Consider the following 26,926-nt stretch of genomic DNA (forward strand, 5'->3'; position numbering starts at 1 on the left):
AGGTATGTAAAGGTATTTGTAACTGTGGCGGGAACATTCAAATTATATTATGGTTACTTAAACTTGATTGTAAGAAAATGATAATACTAAGTTATAAAGAAATTAGGTTTTGTAATGTTTTTATATAAAATTGCTGCTTACTAGAATTACATAATTTATATAAAAATAAGTTAACTTTTTTGATACAATTTTAACAAACCATTAAAAATTTCGTTTCACATTAACGGCTACGTTACTATATTCATCTTTTAAATTTTTAAAACACACGCACACACACATACTCTTATACATATATTACGTAAAAATGATTGTTAAATACATTGAGAAAGTTTTTCCCACTATTTTACACTGCCGACCCCCTTATGCCAAATTTGAAAATATACATATCTAGTTTTAATAAAAAAAGAGTCATTCAAAACATGAAAAAAGACGATGCATATACAAATGTTAAAAACAATAACATATTTCAAACTTATATAAAAATTTCTGTACACATTTTGAAATATTCCAAATTTTATCGCGATAGATTAAATCTGTAAGGAGAAACATAATAATGAAGTCTTTTTCGACTCTGAATTAAATTTTGTAAGTCTTCGAATTGTACTTCACATAACTGTGCCTCTGGAGGAATGATTACTGAACTTAGTTCGTCATCTATTTGAGATTCTTCAGTTTCCTGTATTACTGGAGTCGCGTTCTAGAAATAAAATAACATGATTAGCTAAATGTACAGATGCATATTAACACACTTTATCAAAATTACAAGATTAATTACTTCTATTATTATAGATTCTGTATGTTGTTCATCAACCACAGAATAGTGCTCAATCACTTGAGCTTGATCAAGAGATTCTTGGATGAATGTTTGTTGTATAAATTCCATATTCTGTTGATTTATTGTTTCAAGTGATTGTACAACATATGACTGATTATGGCTTTGTGTAATAACAACAACTGGTTTCTGCACAATTTCTTTGGATACTACTTTTTCTGGTATAACTGCCATTTCAACAAAACTATCATTTATGCTGGAACTTGCCTCTTTTACAGCAGCCCTTGGTAGATTTAAAGTAGATTCTAAATGTATATGAATAAAAAAAAAAACATTAGTCAACACAATAGGATTTAACTCTATTATCCATCTTCTCTCGCATGGATTAACTAAGTCTTGTAGAATTGTATTTTTCTTAAAATTTACTCACAGTGATTCACTTTCTCTGCATCACAATTCTACAAGTGTTAATCAATAAAATATTGTAGTTTGTTTCAATCGAACCTTTTTCAGAAAATTCAACAAACACATTCTCAAGTTGATCTCTGTCTATAGGCCAAATCCCTGTCCTATGAAAACCATGCACGGGCAATGCCATTGTTGAAATTTTCATAAACGCATTTCCAAATAGTTGATAAACTTCTTCTGTGGAAACCGAACGTCCAGGATTAGAGCGTGTCCATTTTGCAACTTCACTTGTATAAGCAGTACTTAATGAATTCATGAATTCTTGCTGCATAGGTTGAAACTTTTCAGTGCAATACGGAGGCAAACATAATATGTTTACTCCATTTTCCTTGGCTAATTCAAGTACATGTAATTTTTTTAAAAAGGTATGATATGCATCCACAATAAGAAGAACTGGAGAGTGCTTAGATGCTTTAGAAAACTTTATGAACTTCTTCAACCAAGTGACAAAAATATCTAACTGCATTTGTCCACTTTGATCGTATTCAGCCCATGCTCCAGGTGGTGCACCTTTAAGAATGGAATTCTTGTAGGTCGAGCATGGAAAAATTAACATAAGTGGTGCATATGCTCCACTAGCTGAAAAACATACTGTTGCTGTAACTAATTTGTTCTGACCACTTGATTCTTCTGTATTTTTAGCTTCATCTTCATTAGTGTTTAACGAGCAAGTTATAACAGTTTCATCAAGATTGTAAATATCACAAGCTTCCAACTGATGCTTATCGGTTAAACCTTCCAATAAGTCAAAAAATTTGTAAACTTGGGCTTTCTTCATGTCTTTGGTTTTTTCATTTATATCGAGTTTTTTTATGCAAATCTCTGGATTCCGCTTTAAAAATCCTTTGTACCAATCATCTCCTGCCACAGCAAAGTCTTTATTAAAAGGGTGAGGAACATTGAATTTTTCAGCCAATTGGTAAGCTAATTTCCTGACATCCATACTATTAAATGGAATGAATTGATTCTCTAATGTATGAATAAACTCGCATAAAACTGACTCCTGCTCTTTGTTAAATACTGTTTGAAAATTCGATCCTTAAAAAAAAAGTTAATATTGTACTCATAATATACAACACTGGTTGTTTATTTCCTACCTACCCCAAGGCTTAACAATCAGCTCTATGTCTTTCGGGGGTCCAGACCGAATTTGGTGAATTTTCCTGGACAGCGTTGCCTGAGGTATCTTGTGTTCTATGGAGGCTCTCCTGACACTCATATTGTTACTAATAACAGCTTCTATAGCCGTTCTCATGGAATCTTTACTCCACAGTTGTCTCTGACCTTTTCTTTTATATTTACGAACCATTTTGATGTTCTATTGTTTTTATTACATTTGAAACATATAATGCAGAAACGAGGTAAGTATAAGAATGCAGGAGTGTGCACTGTATGAAGGTTAAAAGCGTACTTATAAAAGGTTAGGAATTTGAATGTATTGTTTTGCTGCAGTATAGTGATCATGCGAGCAGAAACTATAGATGAGGGAGTACCTAAAGTGCATATGAATTATGAATGTTCTACTAATGTATTGAGTTGTAAGAGAGCTTTGTAGATGAGTACACGATGAACTTTTTGTAGTCTGATTGATGCATACAATTAATGAACTATACAAATTGTATTGATTACAATGAATTTGTACATATTAAAAGGTACATTAATTTTAAGTTTGGAAGTAATTTGTTCAACGTTTGAAAATTATGTTGGCCCTGAAAAGGGCCGATTGTTAATAATTATAAAAAAAAGATGAGCACGTCCAATCTATTTGGAGCTGGTGTACTTAGTAACAGCCTTTGTACCCTCACTGACGGCGTGCTTGGCGAGTTCGCCAGGAAGCAAAAGCCTGACAGCGGTCTGGATCTCCCGGGAGGTGATGGTCGACCTCTTATTGTAGTGAGCTAAGCGAGAGGCTTCGGCGGCGATGCGCTCGAAGATGTCGTTGACGAAGCTGTTCATGATGCTCATCGCCTTGCTCGAGACACCGGTGTCCGGGTGGACCTGCTTCAGCACCTTGTAAATGTAGATAGCGTAACTCTCCTTCCTCTTCTTCTTGTGCTTCTTTTTGTCCCCTTTCGTGATGTTCTTCACGGCTTTCCCGGCTTTTTTAACAGCTTTGCCGCTTGCCTTCGGAGCCATCTTCGTAACTTTGGAATATACGTTGGAGTACACTAAGCGTGTCCACAGTCGGAGATAAAGTGATGTGACACAGAACGAAATTTTTTTTCATCTGCGAACGCTGATCTACGCCGAGCCAATGAGCGCTCGAGTTCACTCAGTGGTGGGGGAAAGCAACAGTCTTTTGTCTGATACAGCAGTGCCACAACTCCGTCGCTACGCAGCTCCCCCCCACTACCTCGAGTAAATCAGAGAGCGCTTTCTGATTGGTTCGGCGCTGCTCTGCGAAACGAAGGTAATACCCGTTCGAGAAAATATTGTGCATCGTACGTTCTGCAGAATCTCTTCGTTTTTCGACTTGTTTTGACGTTCTCTCAGCCTATCAAATATGTCTGGACGCGGCAAAGGCGGAAAAGTCAAGGGCAAGTCAAAGACCCGCTCCACCAGGGCTGGACTCCAGTTCCCAGTCGGGCGTATCCATCGTCTACTCAGGAAAGGAAACTACGCCGAGCGCGTTGGCGCTGGTGCCCCGGTTTACCTGGCTGCCGTCATGGAGTATCTGGCTGCTGAGGTACTCGAGTTGGCTGGCAACGCTGCTCGCGACAACAAAAAGACCAGGATCATCCCTCGTCACCTCCAGCTGGCCATTCGCAACGACGAGGAGTTGAACAAATTGCTGTCCGGCGTCACTATTGCTCAGGGCGGAGTCCTTCCCAACATTCAGGCTGTGCTTCTTCCCAAGAAGACTGAGAAGAGCTCTTAAATTTTTGTTTGCCCTATATTATAAACAATCGGCCCTTTTCAGGGCCACCAAAAAATTCAAACGTTGAAACAAACTGTTTATTTATGATCATGAATATAATTATCTTGTAATAAATCTAATATCAGATGAACGTTGAGTTTTCTAACACGTATCGTCTGCTTTTATCAGGAAAAAATATTAATCACACGATTGTCCATCGCAAGCAAAGCGCGACAGGCTCTACTACGTAAAATGTCCTTTACATAATAAAAGTATTCATTTACGCGTGCATGCTGCTATCAACATCGTCTTCCAAGTAAGTTTTTTGTTTACTCGCGTTTCAGTAAACCAGTGCTTAAATGCGTTACTTTTGTTTACTATCTCGAAAAAGTACAAGTCATCCTAACCTCGACTTGCTCGGTTCAATAAAACGTTTCAAAATCAACTATTTGCCATCTGAAATTAAACATACAACAGCAACAATGGACATAGACGCAAAACTCTTGCCGTGCGCGCGATCACAACTTCTTCACATCTTTAAAGCTGGAGTAGCCTCGGTGATGCCGGCCGACTTGATCGAGAAGAAGGTGAGACTAGTTGACAATCACCTCGTCGTCGACGGCATTTCCTACGCCGTCACCGAGAATGTCTACCTAGTGGGCTTTGGCAAGGCCGTTGCAGGCATGGCTCATTCCCTAGAAAAGCTTTTAGGCCGACGATTAAAGCGCGGTATCATCTCGGTTCCTCGCTGCTCTAAAATGCATTGCGAAGCCAATAGGTCGAGTGTCGTGGAGTACCGCGAGGGCGCAGAGCACAATCAGCCGGATGCAAATTCGGCTGCTAGCACCGAACTCATTGTCGAGCTGGTGGAAAACCTCACCGAGAATGATACACTACTTACTCTCATCTCCGGCGGCGGTTCAGCACTTCTGTTCAGCCCTAAACCGCCTATGACAGCTGAGACCAAGGGACAACTGTGTCGGAGGCTGCAGAACGCCGGAGCCGGCATTGCCGAGCTCAACCATGTGAGGAAATTACTGTCAAAGGTGAAAGGCGGGGGATTAGCTAAAAGCGCCTATCCTGCGAGAGTACTGGCTCTAGTGCTGTCCGATATCATTGGAGATCCCATTGAATCTATTGCCAGTGGACCCACCTGTCCTCTTGGTGCAGGTATATGCAGATTGATTTTGTTATAACGAGATAGTTAGTTTTTGAGAAATAGTCAAATGCGAGGTAATTGTTCAAAAGCTCGTAATGTAATATTTTTATATTTTGATTAGAAAATCCTGGGAGAGCAGCCATAGATATTCTGAGGAAATATAATCTGTACGATGATCTTGAGGAAGATGTGAAAAATTTGTTATTAAAAGCCGATGAAAACAAATCAAAGGAAAATACCATACTGGATAAGGGTAAATTTAAGCATGTAGAGAATATAATAATTGGAAGCAACAGTACTGCATTGCAAGCTGCAGAAGCTGCTGCAAGAGATTATGATTTTGATAGTGCAGTGTTATCCAGTGTTGTTGAAGGTGATGTCAAAAACGTTAGCTATGCTTATGCCAAATTGGCACATATAGCTTGTCATGCTTTAGAGAATAAATTTTCTGATAAGCAAGATTTTATGGCTGCAGTTGAGAAGGAGAATATTGAAATTCTAAAAGTAAGCTCAGAAAAATTGGAGAAAGCATTTGAAACTTTGTCAGGGCTAGGAAAAGGAAAGGGAATTGTGTTACTCAGTGGAGGTGAACCAACTGTAGTGGTCAAAGGCAGTGGCAAAGGTGGTAGGAACCAAGAACTTGCCCTAAGATTTTCTCTGGATTGGCTTAGCGAAATTGCAAAAGATCCAACACTGGCAAAATACTTTGTACTTTTTCTCAGTGCTGGGACAGATGGACAAGATGGACCAACGGATGCAGCTGGTGCATTTGGATATGCTGCAGTACGACCAAAGATTATGAGCAATCTTGGAGAAATTTTAGAAAAGAAAAAATCAACACAAAGTTCTGAGCAAGTGAGGGAGTTGAATGACAAAATTAAACAAATTGAAGAAATGTTGCCTGAACATATTTTAAAAAGAAATGATAGTTACAATTTTTACTTAGCTTTTGAAAATGGAAAAGACCTCGTAAAAACCGGGCTCACTGGAACAAATGTAATGGATCTACATTTTATTTATATAAAGAAAAGAAATTGTGAGTGCGATAATTAAATTATTCTCAATGATATGCCATTTTTTAATGATACACCGATCAATACAACTGCAGAAGACTGATAAATGAGTGTATTAAAGAGACAAGAGATGAAATAATATATTTTCATATTTTTATTATTGTATAATATTTACAATAATTTTAAATAAATTATTCTTTAAATAATTCAATTTTTATGTAGCATATCGAAAGTTATGTAAAATTTGTTTACATAGTGAAACATAAGAATCATACTTTGACACACTTTATCAAACATATTCTCTCACACATACACAATCACTTTACACTTTTATCTTTTATGAATATTCTCTTTTCAATAAATGCAACAATGCAAACTAACTATTTTATTCGCAAACTTTTTACAGTAATGTTCAATAATAGTTACTTAGTTTATTGTACATAAACTTAAGTTTAGATTCTTTCTCTTTGAAATGTGCCATAGGACGGACATAGGGCTCGGAACAAAGAGTTTTCGTATTTGAATGTAAAAAGCAATGATTAATAAATCGAAGTCTGTAAATTCCTTTAAAGATATTGCACTTCACATTTACAGTGTGGTGAAAACTATTGTCTTACATGACAGGTACTTTTATAACTTCTAGAGGATTCTATTGTCTATGCAAATAGAATATAAACTTTACGATTTCATTCATTTATATAACACTAATATTAGAAAAAATTCACATACAATTTTTATACCCAGAATTTTCAGACTATCGTTCCAAAAATTATCATAATAAGATTAAAATAATTTGTATAGGTACAAAATTTCAATTCAAAGTAATCTTTAAATTGAGTTTATAATTCAGCTTACTTTGAATAATGCAAATGTTTGCCTGATAATATTAAATTTATATTAAAAGCTCTTTTAAAAATGGTAGTACTTAAAATAATAAAATCATTCATTTAGATTAAATAAAAAGTTATTGCACACGAAATGAAAATAATTAAAAGATGCATAAATAAAATAACCATACATAAATAAATAAAAAAATTTAACTAATCTTACAGATCCCAACTAAAAAGATGATGCTTCACAAGCATATCGCGCACTCCGTCCTTCAATGGTTGTGATTGTTCTTTTTTAGGAGGAAGTTCCCAGTCCGGATTTAAATTAAATGCAAATTGGCCTAATGTGCGAAGTTCACATTTGATCTGCACCCAACCGGGACTGTTTACAAAACTCCAAGGATAGTACCTAAAAAGAAAAAAAAATTTATAATTGACTTGCCGTTACCGAAAGATTAAGTTATTAATAGTTTTACCATTTTTGTACAACTTCTACACATGAACACAAAACCTCCAACCACAAATGTAAAACTTGTTCATTCAGTCCAAGACAAATTAAAGAACGCAGCTTTACATCCATTTGAGCATGAGCGTTGTCGTGCGTTAAATTTACAGATTGAACACAACGGTATAAAAGCTGGATAATAATATAGAATATAATTATTTTTTATGGATGGATCTGGTGATGTATTTTTTTCGTTAAGAGTTAAGAGCTTTCTCAAAATACGTACTTCTTCTGGAGTAAGCACTTTGCCGTCTTCATCTAATCGATATGTTTTGCAAAGAACTAGTCTACTGTAAACGGAATTAAAGTCTTTTTCAACTTCACGATTTGAGGCTTCTTCGATAAAAAGCCAGGGGTGACAGGGGCCCCCTAAAAACGACGGTCTTTTCATTCCATGCTCGAGCACTGATTTGATAGCTGGACATAGTCCTCCACGAACTAAATCTGTAACTGCTTCACTGACTGCGTCGTCGCCAGCACAAGTGTACTGCTTACTTCGCTCGTCTAAAAGTTCTACAAACTTTGCTGGAAACCATCCTTTAAAAAATGTATTAAAGCAATTAGTCTATATTTCCATTAATTGAATGCTTTAATTTTCATTAATTACCTCGAAGTCCATTGAGCTCACCAACCCAACAATGTTCATCTTTTTGACTGATGATCGTTATAATGTCGTTTTTTCGAAAACCAAGTTCATCATCATCGTGTCTTTCGAAATCTAGAAATAATTTTAACATATTGGTGAATTTTTACAATTTACAATAATCGATCTGTTAGTCGTGTTCGTGAATGTAATATTCTTACCTAACAAGGCTTTGGCACGTCGTTTTCGAGTTCGCGAAACGTTAATATAATTATCATGGTCCTTAGCATGACTTTCCATGCTATAATCAGCGGTCAACGAGGTATTACTAAGTTTGGGATCCAAATTAATAAAATGCCTGGCAACTTGCAGCACAGCCTCTCTCAGATCAACTAATATTTCTGCAAATCAAGTGACATCATAGTTGAATAAAACTTTTACGAAATATTTCCTATTTGGCTATGGTGCCTATGGAAAAATTACCTGTCTGCCTGATGTTTTTACATTTAACATCATCTCCAGATTCGTCATCGCCGAATAAAAATGATTGAAGCATTGATTTACTTCGTTTTACCTGTCTCCTATAAATAAACGTCAAAATACACAAAATACATTCACAGTTAACAATCTTAAGTTGTTTTTAAAAACCAAGTAACATTTTTTTTTATTTAATACCTATTGAGATGCTGTTTTGGTAAATTAGGAACGGCATCTGGATTTCCAACAAGGCCACCTTGATCAGCCATTAAGTAAGCTAAATGTCTTCTTCGATGTGTTTCAACAAGAGCATCAGTCAATGATCCACTGACTTCTAATGAAACTTCTAACAACTGGTCCACGTCAATTATATCCCCAGGAATATCCGATAAGGCATTAAATATCTGTGCGGAATTCTCCAAAGCCTTCAACTCCGTTTCTATAATTAATGCAAAATTAATAATCTATAAATTTCCTTATATTAACAATTTAAGTTGTAATCAATTCACCTTTTATTTTTAACATTCCTAAAGTTACTTGAAATAATACAATAGATCCATCAGAAAGGAATAGATCCCAGAGCCTCAATAAAATTTTCATATGAACAACAGATGCAAACAATGTCAAGAACCAATTGAGAGATATCAGGCTAAGCTCAATGTCGTGTTGAACAAGTGCTTGGTCAATATCCGGAAGGAAATTTGCAACAAGAGTTCGTAAAACTCGTTGGTCTGCTTGAATTCCTATCAAGTAAACATATATTATACATGTTATTAGTATTAGATCAAGACTGTTCATTATAAACAAAATTCTTGTCAAAATACCTATAAGTGTAGAAGAGTAATAGGAAGCTGGAAGCAAATCTTCAACTATTGTAGCCATCATCCAAAAGGCATCTTCTTCTTCTAATAATAATAATAGTGAAGCTGCTATAGTTCCAGTTCCTTGACAATATCTGCAAATATTTTAATAACTAATGGTTATTGGCTAATAGTGAAACTTGAATGTTCTTGAGAAATAGTAGTTAAAAACTTGTTCGTCATACCCAATATCTGGATATAACCAGGCAAGACCTCGCATAACTCGTCTTAATCTAGGAATTCCAGTACTGTGCAAATTGCTGAAGCAGGCATTCACTGGCATTGTTCTTAACAAGTCTTTTTCAATTTGTTTGCTTGTCATTAACGCATCGCTACTTGAAGCTTTAACAATATCTTTGTACGTTGTTTCAGATGCTATCTTCTTTTGGAGTGCTCCAGACATTCTCATCCATATTTGTGGTCTGAGAGAATGTGGTATACCCTTGCGTACCATTTCTCGTAGCTTGTCAGTACGAGGCAAACGATTGTCTACGTGTTGCCATGAGAGTTCAGATACTTCTTTGTTGTGACTAAATTCCAACAATGCAACCCACTGCAATCTATAAAAAAAAATGACAATTTGAATTAACAAAAAGTCCATACATCTGTAGCAAGAAGTTTTGTTGCAAAAAATACTTGCCTGTGTTGAGGGTCTTCAACAAAAGGTACGTTGAGTAGTTTTTTAGCACTTTGTTCTAAGCCATCTTCTTCGTCTACCTTGAATCCAAACTCATCAAACCTGTATTCTGGTTGAGAATTTGGATCATCATTTGGCTGATTGAGTTTTGCCAGAATATCCTGAGGCCACATAGAAGGAGTCAATGCAGAAAATGGTCCACCTGGTGCCGGTGACAACACTTCAGTCCCCAGTCCACTACCATCAATGTCGTATTCATCATCTGATACAGCTGTTTCCAGCTTTTTCTAAACACATACAGAATAGAACTTTTAGTTTGAGCTATTATCCAATTATTGATACAGTCAAATACTAGTGATAACAATACATGCAATTCTCAATGAATAAGATTAACTTTAATTTAATGATCATGTTTAGACATTAGATAGTTAAAATTTATGTGGAGCAAGCTAGATTATAGCAAGTCAATCAACAGTTTTCCAAACAAACTTGATATTTCTTTTCAGTCCATGAATCAATTTTTATACAGAATATTACTGTGAAATGAAAAATACAAAAAAAGACAACATTTTCCGAAATATTCTAATATTTACATCGTGATCTTCCTTCCCAACGTAACCTTCATGATCGCGGACGTTAAATAACGATTTGGCGATCTCCATTCTAATGAATCAGGATTTACGTGTTAACCAGTGTTCTTTAATATTATTCGAGTCCTGCTACATTGTTACATATTGTCAAAGACTTTCCGAATTACGCGAATTAACGAAAATTGTCGAACGATTTATCGACCGTGTTGACAGATGCGTGGAGGACTGACGACGTCGTCGGAGTTGTTTATTAAGGTAAGGTTAGTTCGCTGAACTATAACTATATCTTGTATCTTGTATTGAATTAGAATTGTGAATGTGATGTGAATACGCCTTGACGCAACTATAGATTTTTTTGTAAAATAAAAAGTTCGCTATCAACAGGTTTGTATTATGTAGTTTAAATCTTATAGTAAATTGTTTTATTGTGCTGCAGATTATATGTATTTTTGAATAAATTAACAACAATTTTTTAATCTGATCATTATAAATCCAAGTAATTTTGCATTGCACAATTGCGATCATTTGTTTTAGGACGTATGTGGAATATAGTATTGTTAAATTGTTGAAAAATGAAAAAGTGTCCAACTATCAAGTTTTATCAATAATACAGCCTGTTGGTTTCATAGCACTTTTTAAAAATAAACGCTTGATTTTGTTTGAATCAAGAAAGAAATTCATGGCTGATTTGCAGTAAAGAAGAATTTAAATGGTATTTGAAAGACGTAAGCAAAATCTTGTTTGAAATATCAGAAACTACTAAATCTATCGCCCAACAATATGCGTCTTGTGCAAATTGACGCAACAAACGTGTAACCGCTCATTACATAAGTAAAGTTCAAGCTCCATAGATTGGCAAACAGCGGCCGCTCTAGATACTTTGCTCCATATTACTAACAATTGTCACCGAATCGTCCAACATCATCCGTCGGTCGATCTCTTTCTCTCTCGTATTTATTATTATTACTTTATATATACAAGTACTGTATCTAGCAAAAAATTAGCGCATTAACGAATCGAAATTTCAAATCTCGCGCCGTTTCAAATCTCAAAGAAAAATGGCGCCACCTTCCGGGGGCGTCGTGCAGGCGCGCCTCTGAATGCTATATTTCGTGCTTATGCAGAACGAAATATATATATATGTGTATACATATATACGACAACGGGCACACATTGAATCGGGAGCGTCGCGCTCAGCGATTGGTTTTCGTGAGTGCTAGCGTCTCCGCGCGCGATTTCCGGTCGGCTCGTCTAAATAGTTTATCCAACAGTCAGCATCAGCCACGATGAGCTTCTCCGTCCTTATATATATACCTACTCTCTGATTCCCACTGAATCTGAATAAGTACGTACGGAGTTATACATACACCTATAGATATATACAAACACACACACACACGCACGCATAGATGTATTAACAAGAGCAATCGTAATTCGTAACGTTTGCGCATGTGTAAATAAATGATAGATCTATACTATAGTAGAGTATATCTGGGCTCATGTAGGTGGTATAGGTACCCGTATATTGTGCGCGAAAGAAACGAGGCGATTTGGCGGCGTCACGCGCACACACGTTGTCTGTTCTGCCCCCCTCCCCTTTTGCTCGTTCTCTCTCTCTCTCTCTCTCTCTTTCTCTCTCTACACTCTGCCTCTGCAGAATCGAGAGTGAGAGAGAAAGAGAGAGAGAGAGAGAGAGTGGCTCGATACACACTTCGTAGACTATACTTATTAGAGAACGTCCGCAGCGACCGCAGCGCAGAAAGAGACGGACGTATGCGTATATATAGATATAATATAGCTAGGGTCGCACAAATAGAGCAAAAGCGGGCGGCGAGGATAGGAAACGCAGCAAGTACGGACACGTTCGAGAGTTATAGAAAGAAGGAGGAACGGATAGGAGACGCGCAAAAAATAGCTGCGCTGCACCGTGGCGTCTCTTTTTCTCTCACTCTCTCTTTGCATACGCTACTGTATAGGCTTTGTGCCTCTCGAGAGCGCGATTTTGGCGTCGTTATCGGCTAGCAGCAGCAGCAGCAGCAGCAACCGCATCGAGTCTCACAGAGAGAGAGAGAGAGAGAGAGAGAGAGAGAGAATGCGAGTAGCTCCGTCCTTGTCTGTCTGCGAACAGCGAGCGAGCCGCGACTCGCGCGCGGCAGTGGCGCTCCTTGGCGGCGGGTCCGGGAGGTGTGCGTCAGCAGTGTCGACGTTGCCGTCGTCGTCGACGGCCGTGTATAACGCATCTCTCTCGCGTATACCTATATACATACGTCGCCGCTACCGCGTGAAAGAGAGAGAGAGATAGAGAGAGAGCGCGAGAGAGACGGCGCAAGAGGGAGAGAGTTGCCGAGTACAGTCGCGAAGGGAACCGAACCGAAGCGGAGCAGCGAAAGAAAATTCGGCGGGTTCGCGCTTTTCCGCTCGGGGCCCGCCGGCCAGTTCATCGCGGAACGGAGGAGCTGTACAACGTCCATTGTAACGCTGCGCGCTGTACCTCTAAAGCGGCCGCTCTGCCGCCGGACGTGAGAGCAGCAGCAGCAGCAGCAGCGAGCGTCGCGGAGAGTAGGAAGGTTTTGCGCGTGTGTTGCGTCGCTTGGGTGTGACACGCGCGCGCAGCTAGATCCTCGTTCCTCGTCATCCTCGACGGCGTCAGTGTGCTCGTAGTGCCAGTGAGTGCGTTGTGTTACATGATAACCATTCCCGCGGCTATCTGTGTCCGCCGCCTCCGTTGTCCAGTGTACGTGTGTGTATGTGTGCAATAGCGGAGCGACCGCCTCCCCCCCCCCTTCTTAACCCGCTGCCGCCGCCGCCGCCTCCGGGAAACACTGTGTAGTATATTGTGCTTGCTTGCTCTCTCCCTCTGTGCGAAAGAGAGAAAGAGAGCCTTCGCGAGCTGCTTGCGTGAATTTCGGAGCGGCAGGTGCGCGTCAGCGCGGCGTCCTCTCCGCGTGCACGTATGCAGCAATCGCACGTACGTACACCTAGACTTCTCTCGGTACGCGCCATTGTGCCCCTCGCGCGCGACGACGCAGCTCTATACAGAGCCGCGCTTCTTGCTTTTTCCCTCTCTCCCTCTCTCTCTCTCTCTCGCTCTTTTTTCTCTATCTCGTCCTTCTCGTTCTCTGCCGTTTATACGTGTGTACGTGTATTGTGTATACGTGCACGCTCGTCAGTTCGCCTGTGTGCTGGCCCGCAGTGCAAGAACACGCGAGCCAGCTTTTCTTCCTGTGTGCGCCGCCGCCGCCGATAATTCGGCCGGCGACGATAATAATACGCCCGGCGAGAGAGAGGGACGGCGCTATACCAGTCCGCTGCGCATCGATTCGGTCCCAAGCGCGCGCGAGCCAGCGTATAATATAAGAGGTTGTAGGACCCCGCGGAGAAGCTTCTGCTCGCTATGGAGTGTGTGCCGATGGCTATACTTGCGCGTCATTATGCAACAGAGCGCGTGCGAAAGGGTTAGCCCCTTTTTGTGCCATATTATTCGGCCGCGAGCGTTATACCTACGCACACGTGCGCGCACCGTCCCTGGTCTCTGACGCGACTTCTGCGACTATCGGTGTCAACTGCAGAAACGTCTTTCTTCGTGTTTTGTGCGAATCTTCCTTATCTCCATCTCTCTTCAATTAGTGTTTTGCCCTCCGAGTGAGAAAGAGAGAAAGCTAGAGTGAGAGACAGACAAGCCACGTGACTCGCGCGCTTATTTTAATCCTGCACGTTGCTCGCTCGCGCCGTCCGAAACTTCCCGGCCGGCTCTCCGTTTAGTTCTCTCTCTTTCTCTCTCCCTCACGTGTGTGCGTGCAAAATTCCTACGTCCGTGTGTCGGCACTTTTTTCACGCTCGATGCCCTTTCTTTTATTTTTCTTCTCTTGGTCTGCTGCAAGTCCGCCGGCTTTCTTTGTTTTCCGTCATTCGCACGAATACTCATTACTCATATATACTAACGAGTGTTTATGTCTGTGTGTTCACAGGGTAGTGTGTCAGTTATCAGGACGATGCAGGAGGAGCCAATGCGGACTTAAAGTTGAAGTTGACGATCCGAGGGATCCGGGCACTGTGATTTTACAATAGGTCAGTTTCGGAGCGTACTGCTTTCGCGCGCGGCTTTTGAATGGCGCGATTATGTAATTTCGATGCAGTCGACGAGCCTGCGTGCGCGCGTGTTTTTTCGATGCGCGATTTGTTTTAAATATACGGCGTTGCATAATTTTATTGAAATAACGACAACGTGCGTTTAATACTCAGTGTTTTGAATTGGACTGCGGCTTATCTCGCGCTCTAGAAAAGATAACGTACGTTCTCTATTGAATTATTGCTCCGGATCGTCTTTTCGGAGTCCACGAGTGTATGCGCGATACACGTGTTGTATGTACACTCGCTGCTGTTTTGAACGTTCAAAAATTTTAATCGTGCGGTAAAAGTGTTATAAATTACATTGAGTTTTATCACTCGCAATGGTTTATCGGCTGATCGATATATAAATCGAGTCACACGCGCGATATCCTTCTTTGAATAATCTACAGACTGACCACAATTCACTCTCTTGTTTTCAGATACATACAATAGATCAGGTAGAACAATATCTAGAGCCACAGTGCACACAATACAGAAGCGCGAGATAACCATAACGCGTGCCACAGCAGCAGCCCCGACGTTGTCTTTCCTCCCCGCTCACTCTCCAGTGCGGCTGCCCTTGAGGCCCTCCAGGAGAGAGCTATGGCTTGCCGAGTCGACGATGGATGAATGGGAGTGAGTCCGAGGTGGACGGCGCGAAGGGGTCGGCGGCGGCTTCGGCGGCCGCGTCGTCGAAGCAGCGGCAGCAGTAGCAGCGGCGGCAGTAGCAGCGTGGCTGGGCGGCCCTCCTGGCTGAATGTCGAGGCGTCAGCGCTGCCGACGTCAGTGGCAGTGATGGCCCCTGCTCTGACGGAAGCCGGACCTCAGAAAGCTGAGAATTTGCTCAAGCCGGCGGGCGGCTTCCTATCCGCCGAGCAGGCCAAGCAGGTTTGTCTCTCCGCTACACTGCGTCCTACTACTACTACTGCTACTACTACTACTACCTCTACTACTGCTGAGCTGATAAAAGTAAGAGATCTTGGCTTCTTATTAAATAATTGGCGGGTGTCGCTCGTGATCTGATTATGAGCTTAAGCCTCGAGCGATGCCGGCCTGTGGTAAATCGTAAAGCTCGTGTAGGTGAATTCAAATGAGAGAGTAGAGTCGAACGTTTATAGCGAAAAGAGAATAGTAGTTCATACCTTGTTCTTGCGAGTATTGATTAATCACATTTGATATCTCTAGGTTTGTCAAAACCGCGAGATCCTGGCCCAGTTCGTCGTCTCCGCCAACGTTCAACCATCGAAAATTGACGAGCAGTGTTTGTACGGAATCCCAAAGGATCTGATCAACGATGTTATCAACCTTAAGTTCGGCAGTGGTTTCGACAGTTTGTCCGACCTGATTGCCGGGGCGCCGAGAAAGGAGTCGGCACCAGCGGCGGTGCGCAAGTCCCAGGTGTCGGGCGGCGCCGCTATAATGAACGACCCATCTATGGGCGATTCAGCAGATAGTATGTGTTTCTTCAAACAAATCATGGGTCCTGGAGAAGCTGAGGAATCTTGCGAAATCGCTGAGATCGTGGGCGAGGCCGCCAAAGCAGGACAGAGCGTCGACGAGAATAACGACGAGACGACTGCTAACGCTGAGGATAAACAGCAGACTGATGAAGAGGTAAGGAGTCTCGAGCAACTCATGGGCTTTGACAGCGACATGAACGTGCAAAGTGCCGACATTGGTCAAAATGTCGAAGAGTTACTACAGGTAATTGTCGTTTGTGTGCGCTCGCAAAAGAAACCGCTGGTCATTGCTTACATTCTTGTTGCATTCTGTGAATGACTATGTAACTCGTGATAATAGGCCAAATCATTCTTCAAGACTGTCAGCTGCTTTATCCTACTTCTAACACTTTTTTTTTTATTTTCATTGTTACAAAATGGGCGTAAAGTAAGCGAGTAAAGTTTACGTGTATATATCCACATTCTCTCCAAGTACAATTTTTTTGGTTTGCAGTCTTCACTAAATCGCACAAAATATTGATGGATGTTAATCAATTCTACTTAATTTCAGGTGATAAAGTGTATGGAAAATGCTGCGGAAGTGGGAAACGTAATAGACGGTGACGGAGCTTGTAGCGATGTCGATATCTCAGTCCAGTCAGCATCCGAAGGTGTATCGGAAATCTTTGCGGATGGCGAGGGTTTTTCGCTGACCCTCTTAAATGAAGTGGCTATGATGGGACTTGTCAATGACAACTTATCGGATAGCGGTGTTGTCGCGACAGATCATCCGACACAAGAAACGTCGCCATTAATACACGAGCAACAGCTGCGGTTGGAGCAGCAACAAACCGCGAAAATCGACCAAGTCGCGCAGAACCAGGCGCAAGTTGAAAGGCGGCAGCACGATCTTGAGCGGCGTCTTGCCTGTCTAAAACGCAGGGCGCAGAAAATCCAGGCAAGGCAAGTTGGCGAACACGCAGCCGAAGAGACGGGTCATGTGCTCGAGCTCGCCCAACAAAACGCCCAGAAAGCCTTCTATGAAGATCTCGCCAGTCTTGGACCCAAGGCGGGTAACACGCGCAACTTCCCAGACCTCGCGGGGAATCTCAACTCGTTTATGCAGAAAGTTGAAAAACATTGTACCGCTCAAAGTACCAGCATTGCTGTGAGACCGCGAAGTGTTTGCCGGTACTTCGGCGCCGGCTCCAAGGACAATTACGTCAACACGACGGCTAATCGTGTGCCGGCGTTCGGAGTGCCGCAAATTAAGCTAGATAAAGTGCAAGTTGAAAATGTTGCGGGACCGTTGGCTACCAGCCTCAAGATCATACAGAACCACTATGATTCGGACGTTACAGCGTCGAGTAGTGGTGGCGAGAGTTGTGATGAAATGCAGATTTTCAATAATACGCAGCAACAACCGTTATCAATGTGAGTGTATCAAACATTTTTTAGAGTCCTAAATCTTGTTATGGTGTTGATGTTTTAGGCTTTGATGACTATCATAGAGCACACGCACAGTTTTAATCATAAAATTGATTGCTGAGTAAAGCACGGAAATTAAAACCTACCGATTTTTTAACGATCAAAAGCATGTGAAAATTCCAAGTTAATTGATTTGGAATAAACTTAATATCTACGTTGAAAGATAATTTATAATTCTATTTCTACTTTATATTGCATATTTCACTTTTAAATCTTTGAAGCAACGCTTTATACTGCTTTTACAGAATTGAATATTCTTAAAATTTATAGACACTTTAATTTTTAAATGTTTGTTCAATGAACCAATTTTAATTCTTTTTCAAGTTTTGAATTGAATAATTAAATGATTTACGCATTCTAATTTTAAAAATATCAAACTGTACTTCCCTGCTTTTATTAGTAATACCTCCCCCCATCATGTACATACATATTTTATGCTTTTTTCTATTATTTATATGTCTCCATTTTTTGTTATCTCGTTGATATTACTAAAAATTGTTTACTTCCTTATGCTTCATGTTTTACTGATATATTTTTAATCATACTTTAACGATCGCGCGTTGTTTTAATTAAATGAAGCAAACTAATTAAAACTAAATAAACGTAAAATGAAATGCATCTAAAATTCTCCTTTCAGGTAAAAACAGTGTTTTAATTATTTACTGCAGATATGTTCATTTTCTAAATCATTTCACTGCTTTGCAATATACGCTCAATAAAGAAGGATCGCAATTAGAATTATTTAGCTCGACCTTCTTTATAATTTTGTTACTATTTATTAAACATCAAACATTATTTATTCGTTCTTCAATCAGGAATGTTGGCTTCCTCAAAAGATATACACGTAGTTTTTTAGCACACTTTTGAGTTTATGCATGCTTATTTGATCACATTCGAAAATTTTTTACACATCTTATTACTAAGTGTAGTGTTGTTTATTTTTGCGCAACACTCGTGAAATAGAAGTCAATATTGCATCATCTTTTCCCATCTGTACTAGATCTTTATTTTGGGTTTCTATTTTTTGAAAAAATAATTCGTACTTTAATTGTGTTATTATATGAATTGCATATTTTTTTTTATCTATTCCGATCGTTGTATTATATCACAAGTATTAGCTACAGTAACTCATGTAAATATTATTTTTTAATCCTCAGAAATCATATTTCCGAATAAAAAAATTTAATGATGTTAAAATATTATAAGAACTTTACGTTGTCACGTAAAATAATTTTTAAACGCAACATATAATCACGCAGTGTTGCCATAAAAAAAGGCAGAACAAAATTAAAGAAGAGCATTTTGAAATGTAGTCAATTAGTTTTAAATAATTTTGCTAGAGATGGATTCGATATTTATCAACGCCTGGAATTTTCGTTAGTATACTTAATATATCCAACAGGATGCTGTATATAAATTCGAGAACCTAAAATACGTATACTTTTTAAAAAGTTACATAATGTAGATTTCAGTTCCGATAAACAAGAACATAAGCAAACTGTGAAAATCATAAGTTAAACCAACATTTTTAGATATATATCACTAAATGTAAAACACTAATAGCATTGTATACTTTCAAAACGCAAGTTTTCAAAAACTCATCTTGCCGTAATTATTCGCGAAGTGGTGTAATTCTTTCTTTCAATTTTATCTGAGAAAATGAGTCATTCGATGACTGATAAAAGTAATGAAATAGCGCGCTGACTACGTTGTTTCGACCTACAAAAATAAACTTTCTTAGCTATGCGTAGAAGATAATGAAAGTGATATTTACATGTGATGCTATTATTTGCTGATTTTCTTGCGAATTACGTAAACGCCGAGTATACTACCAAATGTATGTTTTTGTTCTTTAACAATATTGACACTTAGCGTAGTGTTGATTTTGTAAAAAGCATTTCTCATTAATATACGTGACATTTTATCTTTGTAGCGAGAAAACAATCATCTCCATAATAATGAACTTGTCCATTCGTCAATCTGGTTAACGACCTACATACGCAATTTAAAATGATACTCATAGCTAGCGACGTTTCTCATTGAATGCTGTATTTCAACATAGCATCTGATTCTTTTTAATTCCGCACTGCTCCAACTCGTTCTGCTAAAATACAAACTGAATAATGATTGGCATCGAGTTTCCAACAACGCAAAAACCCTCATATGCGTTACAACGAGAACACCGAGAGCGCAGGCGTATCCAGTCGCGAAAAGCTCGCCCTTCAAGGTACCTGTACCCACCGCCTACCTACCTACCACCTTTTCGAGAGTGGCAACCAACCCAGCCACTCCCTTCGGCCGGGCGGTTCGAAAATGACGCGGCGCGCATACTGCAGGTCGATAACGTGATATTTTCGTGAAAACTCTAGCGCCGCCATAAACAATAGAATTATCGCATTTAACGACTTGCTAAGGTGTCTTGGAAGGGACGGTTGGGTTTATGACATATACGGATAGAGGGTCGTTAGTTAATGACGCCGGGCAGGTATACTATTTAGATGTGGATTTATGCTACGATGGTCTCGTTATACGCACAGGCGAGGGAAGAGCATTAAAGAGCTCGTTACAAGTTAATCTTACGATGCAGGTTCTGAGATTTAATTACCTGACAGGTCGAAGCTAGTTGTCGGTGTGTTAATTATTTGTTTTTGCTGTTTTGAGAGGAAATATAAATTTGCTGGGAGTGAGGTTTGCAAATTGGTTTGAGGAAATTTGAGAAATTCGTTATAATTAGTATGAGGTCAGATAAGATGCAAAAAATGTTTGGATCAACTGAACTTGACAATTTTTTTTTCTCAATAGCTATAAACTGGTCCAATATTTAACTATTGACTTCCAAAATTTGTATTAACATTCATGAACTAAAACCAGCCTCATTTAGATTCAAACATAAACAAATGCACTGCAGTCAAGTTTTTGCTTGTTGTTTTAAAGAAACGTGTGTGATCGATTGCACGAAGCCCTTCCGGAGTCATGAAAATTGATCATCAGCGACGATTATCCAGTCGCGGGAGGACCGCACTAAATGCTCGGTTAAATTTTGTTCGCATAGCGGGGTGTCGGAAGGAAAGCGAAAATTCAGAAGGTCAAAGTTACAGGCCATTGACGTATTCGTTAGTTTACAAGAGAAATAGTTTTAACGATTCTACGTATAGGACGAACCGTTCATATTGATTCTGGATTGTTATGGGCAATATGCTTTTTGTTTTGTATTTTTGATCGGATAAGATTGTTCGTTTTAAGTAATAATTATGTTGATTGCATGTGTAATTACAAGAAAACCAAAAAAACTCAAGTTAATTACTACGTATCATTATGAATTATGATTAATGTATAGCTGTTTTGAGACTGTAAAAAATTGAAAAATTACTTATTTATATCATAAAAATCTAATATTATTCAACCTTGGAATTAGATAAGAATTAAATAAATAATTTCCTCTTTCTATTTACAGTATAAAGCGAGCAAGTTGGCGGTACGCACAAGACCGAGCGAACGTGGCCGCCCGATGGACCTGGCTACAGACCCAGATCTCGGACCTCGAGTACAAGATCCGTCAGCACAACGAGATGCAACGTCAGATCCGTACAGCCAAGGGCTTGGTCATGCTCGAGGCGGAATCACCTTCTGCGGCGGTTAATGGTTACAGCGGCTTGTTGCCCGGCTCGACGCTTGGTCGTGGCTGCTCGTACGATGGAGCTACAACCTCGATGCCTTCAACGTCTGAAGCAGGGACAAGCGCTAGTACCGGTGGCTTTGGGTCGAGCAGAACGAGGCCGTTCGTGCGCTCAATGTACCGAAAGCGCAAGCTCGTGCAGCTCGACGGGCTGCACGAGCTGTCGAAGAAGGCCGCCAGACCAGCGACTATTAGATGCAGTTGCGACGGAAGCCACGCACCCTGTGCCGTTTGTACCGGACGAACGGATCCTTGCCCCAGTCATGACGCGCTCGAACTGCTGTCAACACCCGAACGCATCGCCGCTGTCGATCCGAGCTTTCACCCCGTCCTCTCTATGCCTGATGGTACGTTGATTTTTTGTGTACGCTTGAAAGCTTGTACAATGAAATCTCATAAGAAAGTATTAACTTAGCAAAACATTAATAATGGATTCTTATTAGACTGCTTATTTTATTTGACATTTACGTGCATTACATATAAAAATTAGTACTAGCCTTCATAACTTTGTTTGTTTAATGTTAAAGTTTGTGTTCTTTGTGATATAAAACTAAATATGTCTTTTCGATGTTTTCAATAGATGTGACTCACACTGTACACATGGACGCTATTATGCGATCGTCGGAATGGCAACAAAAAATGATGAGAGGAGGCGCACGCATTTTAAAGCTGAAGGATAAGGATGGAAATGAAAGGAGAAACAGAAAGGTGTCGGATCATCATACCAAATATCCAGCGAGATTGAAAAAGTCGCCGACGTCTTTAATTACTGCGCGTGAGTATTTTATTTGCAGTATTTTCTTGCAACTAATATTAAGATTTAGAGTATCGATGTTAAGAATACATTAAAAACTCCTTATAGCACTGCGTGGAATAAATTCTCACTTATGTCACGCTTATTCGTGGAAGAAGTAGCCCTTTTTTGCACCGTGATAATCGCACTAGCTACGCTCGTGCGCTAACTTCACGCTGCAAAAAAGGGCTAGTTATTCTACGGATAAGCGTTACAGAAGGTTTATTCTAGTCAGTGCTATAAAATATCGTACTATACACAAGAAATAAGTCGTCCTTCATGGCACGGCGTTAAGCGCACTTATTCCACTAGTATCGTAAAGTGTGACTTATTCCACTAGTATTGTAATGTGCTATTTGATACCTTTTCACTCTATTGGTTAAACTCATTTGAAGTAGAATATCTTATAAAAATGTTGCAAACAACATTAAAATGAAAAGTGAAGCAAATTTATAATTTATCACGATAAAGTTTAATTTTTATAATCACATATTTAAAGTAGTATTTAAAAGTAGTCATTCAAATAACACAATCTTATTTCCTCTATACTAATACTTTTATATTTATTATTCTCTCAACTAATTTCTTTTACTCTGATACGCGAACTCTGCTAATGACAGCAACGGATTCCACAGGGATAAAGCAAAAAGTCTTGAAGGGCAAGCGAAGTCGGAGCAGTACAGAGCGGACGAATCATGGCATCGGTCGAAAGCGCGGACCAAAACAGCAGTCACAATCGCAGTCACTGCAGACATCGTCTGCGCTGGACGATGAAGAAGAGGCCAGTGCGCTTTCCAGTTCGAGCAAGTACTCGTCGCCAGTGCCTTCCCCTCTTCAGCCCGGTGGCGCCAACGCGACCGCGACGCTCGGTACGGTGGGGACGACGACCGGCTCCGCTGCAGCCACGACGGTACCACTCCCACCACCCGAAAAAAATACGCTTAAAGAGAAATCTTTCAACAGTCACAGTCATAGGTAAGCCACGGGAATGTCAGTGCGTCAGTGGTTTTTTCAAGACTCTCGACTCTTTTTTTTGCTTCTCTCTGTTACCAACAGCTATGTGAGTGAGGCTCGTTCTAACTTACAATTAAACAAAATAAAAGGTTTCGAAAAAGTTAACTAACTTAAAATGCTAGACCAGCTAATTAAGAAATAGCACTCACTACTTTCGGCATAGTGCCTTTTTTCTTTTAATGGATGGTTATGTCTGTACACGATAAATAAAACTCTAATGAAATATCATCGTTAATTTAGAAGTTTTAAACTTACTAGTTATATTAACGTCGATTGATGAAGTCATTTTTTTCCATAAATTTACTCTTACGTTTTACACATGAAAAACAATGATATGGGAAAAAGTTTTGATGAATTTCACTTATAGTTGTTTGTAGATAAGAAGCATTTTTATTTTACATTGATTTTTGCTGTTAAATTCTCTTTCTTACATACATTTTATTATACTATTTTGTCTAGTCCAAAAATAAATATTTTTTTATTTGATTTATTTTGACAGAGACTTGTTTCGACATTATTTTTGAAAATTATATTTAATAATGTAAAACGTAAATAACTGAAAAAAAGTCTACAGAACGTAGATATACAGTACTACATATATTTTTAAAATGACTATCCAAAATACTAGGATTTTTTTGCTATATTTTCTGATAGAAGGAAATTTATATTTGCTTGGATTTAAAGGCCATTTTTATTAAATTATTCATTAATTTTATATTTTAGTTAAAATTTAAAAATCATAATAACATGTATGTATGATAATTAATATGAAAAAAAGTATTTAACAGGGTTTATCGAAGGTGAAATTAGAGTTTATAAGAGAATAAGGAAAGGTTTTTTTTAATTAAGGTAGTCCTTCCAAGATGAAAAGGAATTTGCAGGCGTTTGATGACAGCTACATTTTTACTTGTATGTTTGCTTGTTATTTGCTAGTTTTGCTTTATGATCAATATGCAATGAAAGATCGATTTTTATCGGCTGATTATTTAATGATCGATCATTTATCGAACTCTAATTCAACATCTATCTATAATAATAAACGCTAACTATTTCTTGTTTTTATTCATCGTTTTTTTTAATATTTAAACATCAATAACACATTTTCATTTAATATTTGACCAACTTAACACGAAATATTACTGAGTAATCAATTAGTTTCTTCGTAAGACCTTACGTTATATATTTTAGATTATTTAGATAATCAGAGAAAATAATAATAAATAAATATATAGTATAATAAAATATAATGTTTGGTTTTAAGGAAGGACTACCTGAAATTTTGTTTTAATTATCTTTTGATTTGATACAGATCGTAAACCTTTATCATACAAACTAAGTATTTTGATTTTCATTGTGCTAACAGGTATGTTTTTAATATTGCAGTCGTTTACGACAAAATTCGTACGACATTGACAATATTGTCATACCGTACAGTGTCGCTTCTGCAACGAGACTGGAAAAGCTGCCCTACAAGGAAATTCAAATACCAAAGTACGTATACTTTTAAATTGTATATTTTATTGCTAAAATCTAAATATATTTTTGAAATAATTTTTATAATTTTGCATATTTTTTAGATGGAGGCTGTGCGATAATTCATCAAATTCTTCGGACGTAAATAACGGCGCTGTTCAAAAGTCTTTGCCGGATAGCGATGTAAGCATACATGAATCTGAGAAAAAATGTTTGCATATTTTCATTGATATGGCAAGTTCTTATCGCGACGATTTTTTACATTTAGGTTGAAGACGTTTCCGAGGAGGCGATCGCACTGCGGCACGAGCGAAGTGAAAGGGAAGAGAACAAACGTTTCATGACTTTCATAAATTTGCCGCAGTCGCGGATGCGTCACAGCCGACGAACAGACAGTCGAACAGATAGCGGGGCTAATACGCCAGGTAAAGCAAAATAAAAAATGGCATCTCTTCAATACTATTACCTATATCATTAGTATTTTTACTAAAAAAAAAAAAAAAAAAAAAAAAAAAAAAAACAAGACGAATAAACAATTTTAATATTTTTCATAAGTAAACGATTTATATTTTCATATCGATTTAATTTACGTTTTTCGCTGTAAACTTATGAAAAAATCATCAATCGATTTAATTTGTTTCCAAAACAATTTCTAACCGCTACGTAAATCGTCACACCCTTATTACAGATCCTATGTCGCCGCACGCTAGCGATTTCGGTGGAGATATTACGATGTCACCGATAACCTCGCCACCGGCTACGCCCTCAAATGTCCATGATAGCGAGCATTCTCAGCAACAGCAAACGGAGACTCATCATCGCTCGGGCTCCCTGCAAAACGCGCTGCGTCGTAGGACAATGTCTTCGTCCGCCCGCTCGCAAAAGGACGAGGCAAACAATTCTGTTATTGAAGAAGAGCATGAGGTACGTCTACTATATAACTTCTAGTTTACAACTGATTGTGTATGACATTAAATTTTTTTATGTTTGATTTTAGTAACTTTAATTTTTCGGTTATGTAACACTGATAACATAAATTTATTTACAGCAAGTCTTGCCATACGAACCAAGAAGGTTTCCTTTAACTGATGAAGACTATGACAAAATGCTAGAAGCGATGCCGGGCGGACATTTACAGGCCTCTTCAATGTCTGCCTGCTCTCCAGCCGTACAAAAAGTGGATGTAAGGCGTGTTTTATAATAGATTATAAAACATGTAAAACTCGTTAAGTTTTTAATGACCGAAATTTATCTCAATCATTCAGGATATAGATTCTCAGGAATCAGATTCAACAGAATCTGCCTTGTGCGATATGGAAGGAGAGGATCCAAACGATCCTGAATGGACAGTAGCAGAAGCAAGAGAAACAGAAAAAGAGCGAATTCGTCCTACAGCCAAGAGATAGGAGAGGCTCGCGAGAAGCTCCATACTTTTGGCGCGTATCTCGATTTTAATGGCGAGTGTTTGTTTTTCTATGCAAAATAAGCTACCTGTCAATTGTTATGCATACCTGTCAGTGACAACATTGCACCTTGTGTAAAAGTATGATACTATCAAGCTGTAAAGTGTATTATAATTATAAATTTTGTAACTTCACCGACGTTTGCGCTTTAATAGCTTTATCTTTAAAGAAAACTGATAACGAAAAATCCGCTCAAATAGCTTTTTTGTAAAAAAAGGAATGAAAAAAAAGAAACTCGAAAAAAATTGCGTCTGATGATTTAGAACCGTTGAATTAAAGAAAACTTAAGAGGCAGGGAGAATGTATTTATACTTAATTTTTAGAATAGAAACTCGAAGTTTAACTAGGCGAGTCGCAACAATGAATAAAAGTGCCAATTCCAATCTCTGTACCGTCGTTCATTTCTTGAGTTTTTGCAGTTTTTATTATAAATATATTTTTTTAAATACTAAAATATGAAATTTTGTTGTAAAATAATCTTGAAAATCAAGAATTTTAGCAAAATATAATTTGTTACATAGTGATTCCTTAATTATGGAAATAATATTTGAATTTACGAAAACTTTTAGAGATTCGAGAAATGGTTTGTGACATTAAATTTAATAAATTATTTTTTTAATTCAAAGAGAAATTTTTAGGAACAAAATTTGATAAAAATGAAAAAAAATTAACAAAGTACATATGTAAAATATACCCTGTTGCGTATAATATGATGGAGA

The 26,926-nt window shown here is 38.6% G+C and overlaps 5 protein-coding genes across 20 annotated transcripts; 3 read left to right on the forward strand and 2 right to left on the reverse strand.

Annotated features, from left to right (window-relative positions):
* Nucleotides 1-102: 102 nt before the first annotated feature.
* LOC100124222 lies at nt 103-3,437 on the reverse strand. Of its 3 annotated transcripts, none has more exons than XR_004345084.1 (4): nt 2,342-3,388; nt 1,203-2,278; nt 776-1,077; nt 103-697 (listed from the first exon to the last, which is right to left on the reverse strand). XR_004345084.1 is itself a non-coding variant. In XM_031932497.2 (4 exons), exons 1-4 carry the CDS (start codon nt 2,547-2,549, stop codon nt 515-517), a joined length of 1,695 nt encoding a protein of 564 aa, XP_031788357.1. In that variant the 5' UTR covers nt 2,550-3,437; the 3' UTR covers nt 107-514. The 3 variants fall into 3 exon arrangements, 1 of the variants encoding a protein (XP_031788357.1); XM_031932497.2 differs by having other exon boundaries at nt 107-697; nt 1,277-2,278; nt 2,342-3,437; XR_004345085.1 differs by lacking the exon at nt 103-697 and having other exon boundaries at nt 974-1,077; nt 2,342-3,431.
* Nucleotides 3,431-4,248, forward strand: LOC100115985 (histone H2A). The gene has a single exon (XM_016981175.3). The coding sequence runs from the start codon at nt 3,744-3,746 to the stop codon at nt 4,116-4,118; it is 375 nt and encodes a 124-aa protein (XP_016836664.1). The 5' UTR covers nt 3,431-3,743; the 3' UTR covers nt 4,119-4,248.
* Nucleotides 3,670-7,304, forward strand: LOC100124224 (glycerate kinase). Of its 2 annotated transcripts, XM_008217704.4 has the most exons (3): nt 4,293-4,413; nt 4,575-5,267; nt 5,378-6,475. In XM_008217704.4, exons 2-3 carry the CDS (start codon nt 4,580-4,582, stop codon nt 6,307-6,309), a joined length of 1,620 nt encoding a protein of 539 aa, XP_008215926.1. In that variant the 5' UTR covers nt 4,293-4,413; nt 4,575-4,579; the 3' UTR covers nt 6,310-6,475. The 2 variants fall into 2 exon arrangements, with proteins under 2 accessions (XP_001608135.2, XP_008215926.1); XM_001608085.6 differs by having other exon boundaries at nt 3,670-5,267; nt 5,378-7,304.
* On the reverse strand, nt 6,539-11,002 carry LOC100116018 (small G protein signaling modulator 3 homolog). The gene is made up of 12 exons (XM_001608239.6): nt 10,755-11,002; nt 10,165-10,448; nt 9,710-10,084; nt 9,489-9,619; nt 9,174-9,407; nt 8,863-9,103; nt 8,671-8,768; nt 8,409-8,588; nt 8,212-8,322; nt 7,831-8,141; nt 7,576-7,736; nt 6,539-7,508 (listed from the first exon to the last, which is right to left on the reverse strand). Exons 1-12 carry the CDS (start codon nt 10,821-10,823, stop codon nt 7,316-7,318), a joined length of 2,388 nt encoding a protein of 795 aa, XP_001608289.1. The 5' UTR covers nt 10,824-11,002; the 3' UTR covers nt 6,539-7,315.
* Nucleotides 11,003-11,923: 921 nt separating this feature from the next.
* On the forward strand, nt 11,924-26,598 carry LOC100124225 (KAT8 regulatory NSL complex subunit 1). 13 transcript variants are annotated; one of them, XM_032601058.1, is made up of 14 exons: nt 11,924-12,096; nt 14,720-14,819; nt 15,302-15,749; nt 16,047-16,565; nt 16,872-17,734; nt 21,243-21,811; nt 22,045-22,239; nt 22,878-23,232; nt 24,655-24,762; nt 24,849-24,927; nt 25,013-25,169; nt 25,433-25,668; nt 25,793-25,927; nt 26,010-26,452. In XM_032601058.1, exons 3-14 carry the CDS (start codon nt 15,492-15,494, stop codon nt 26,148-26,150), a joined length of 3,615 nt encoding a protein of 1,204 aa, XP_032456949.1. In that variant the 5' UTR covers nt 11,924-12,096; nt 14,720-14,819; nt 15,302-15,491; the 3' UTR covers nt 26,151-26,452. The 13 variants fall into 13 exon arrangements, 12 of the variants coding, with proteins under 12 accessions (XP_032456949.1, XP_016836519.1, XP_032456951.1 ...); XM_016981030.3 differs by having other exon boundaries at nt 11,980-12,096; nt 15,302-15,830; XR_004345079.1 differs by lacking the exon at nt 11,924-12,096 and adding an exon at nt 12,953-13,417 and having other exon boundaries at nt 15,302-15,830; nt 24,635-24,762.
* The last annotated feature ends 328 nt before the right edge of the window (nt 26,599-26,926 follow it).

Source organism: Nasonia vitripennis, chromosome 5 (assembly GCF_009193385.2).
Source record: "Nasonia vitripennis strain AsymCx chromosome 5, Nvit_psr_1.1, whole genome shotgun sequence".
NCBI classification, from domain to species: domain Eukaryota; kingdom Metazoa; phylum Arthropoda; class Insecta; order Hymenoptera; family Pteromalidae; genus Nasonia; species Nasonia vitripennis.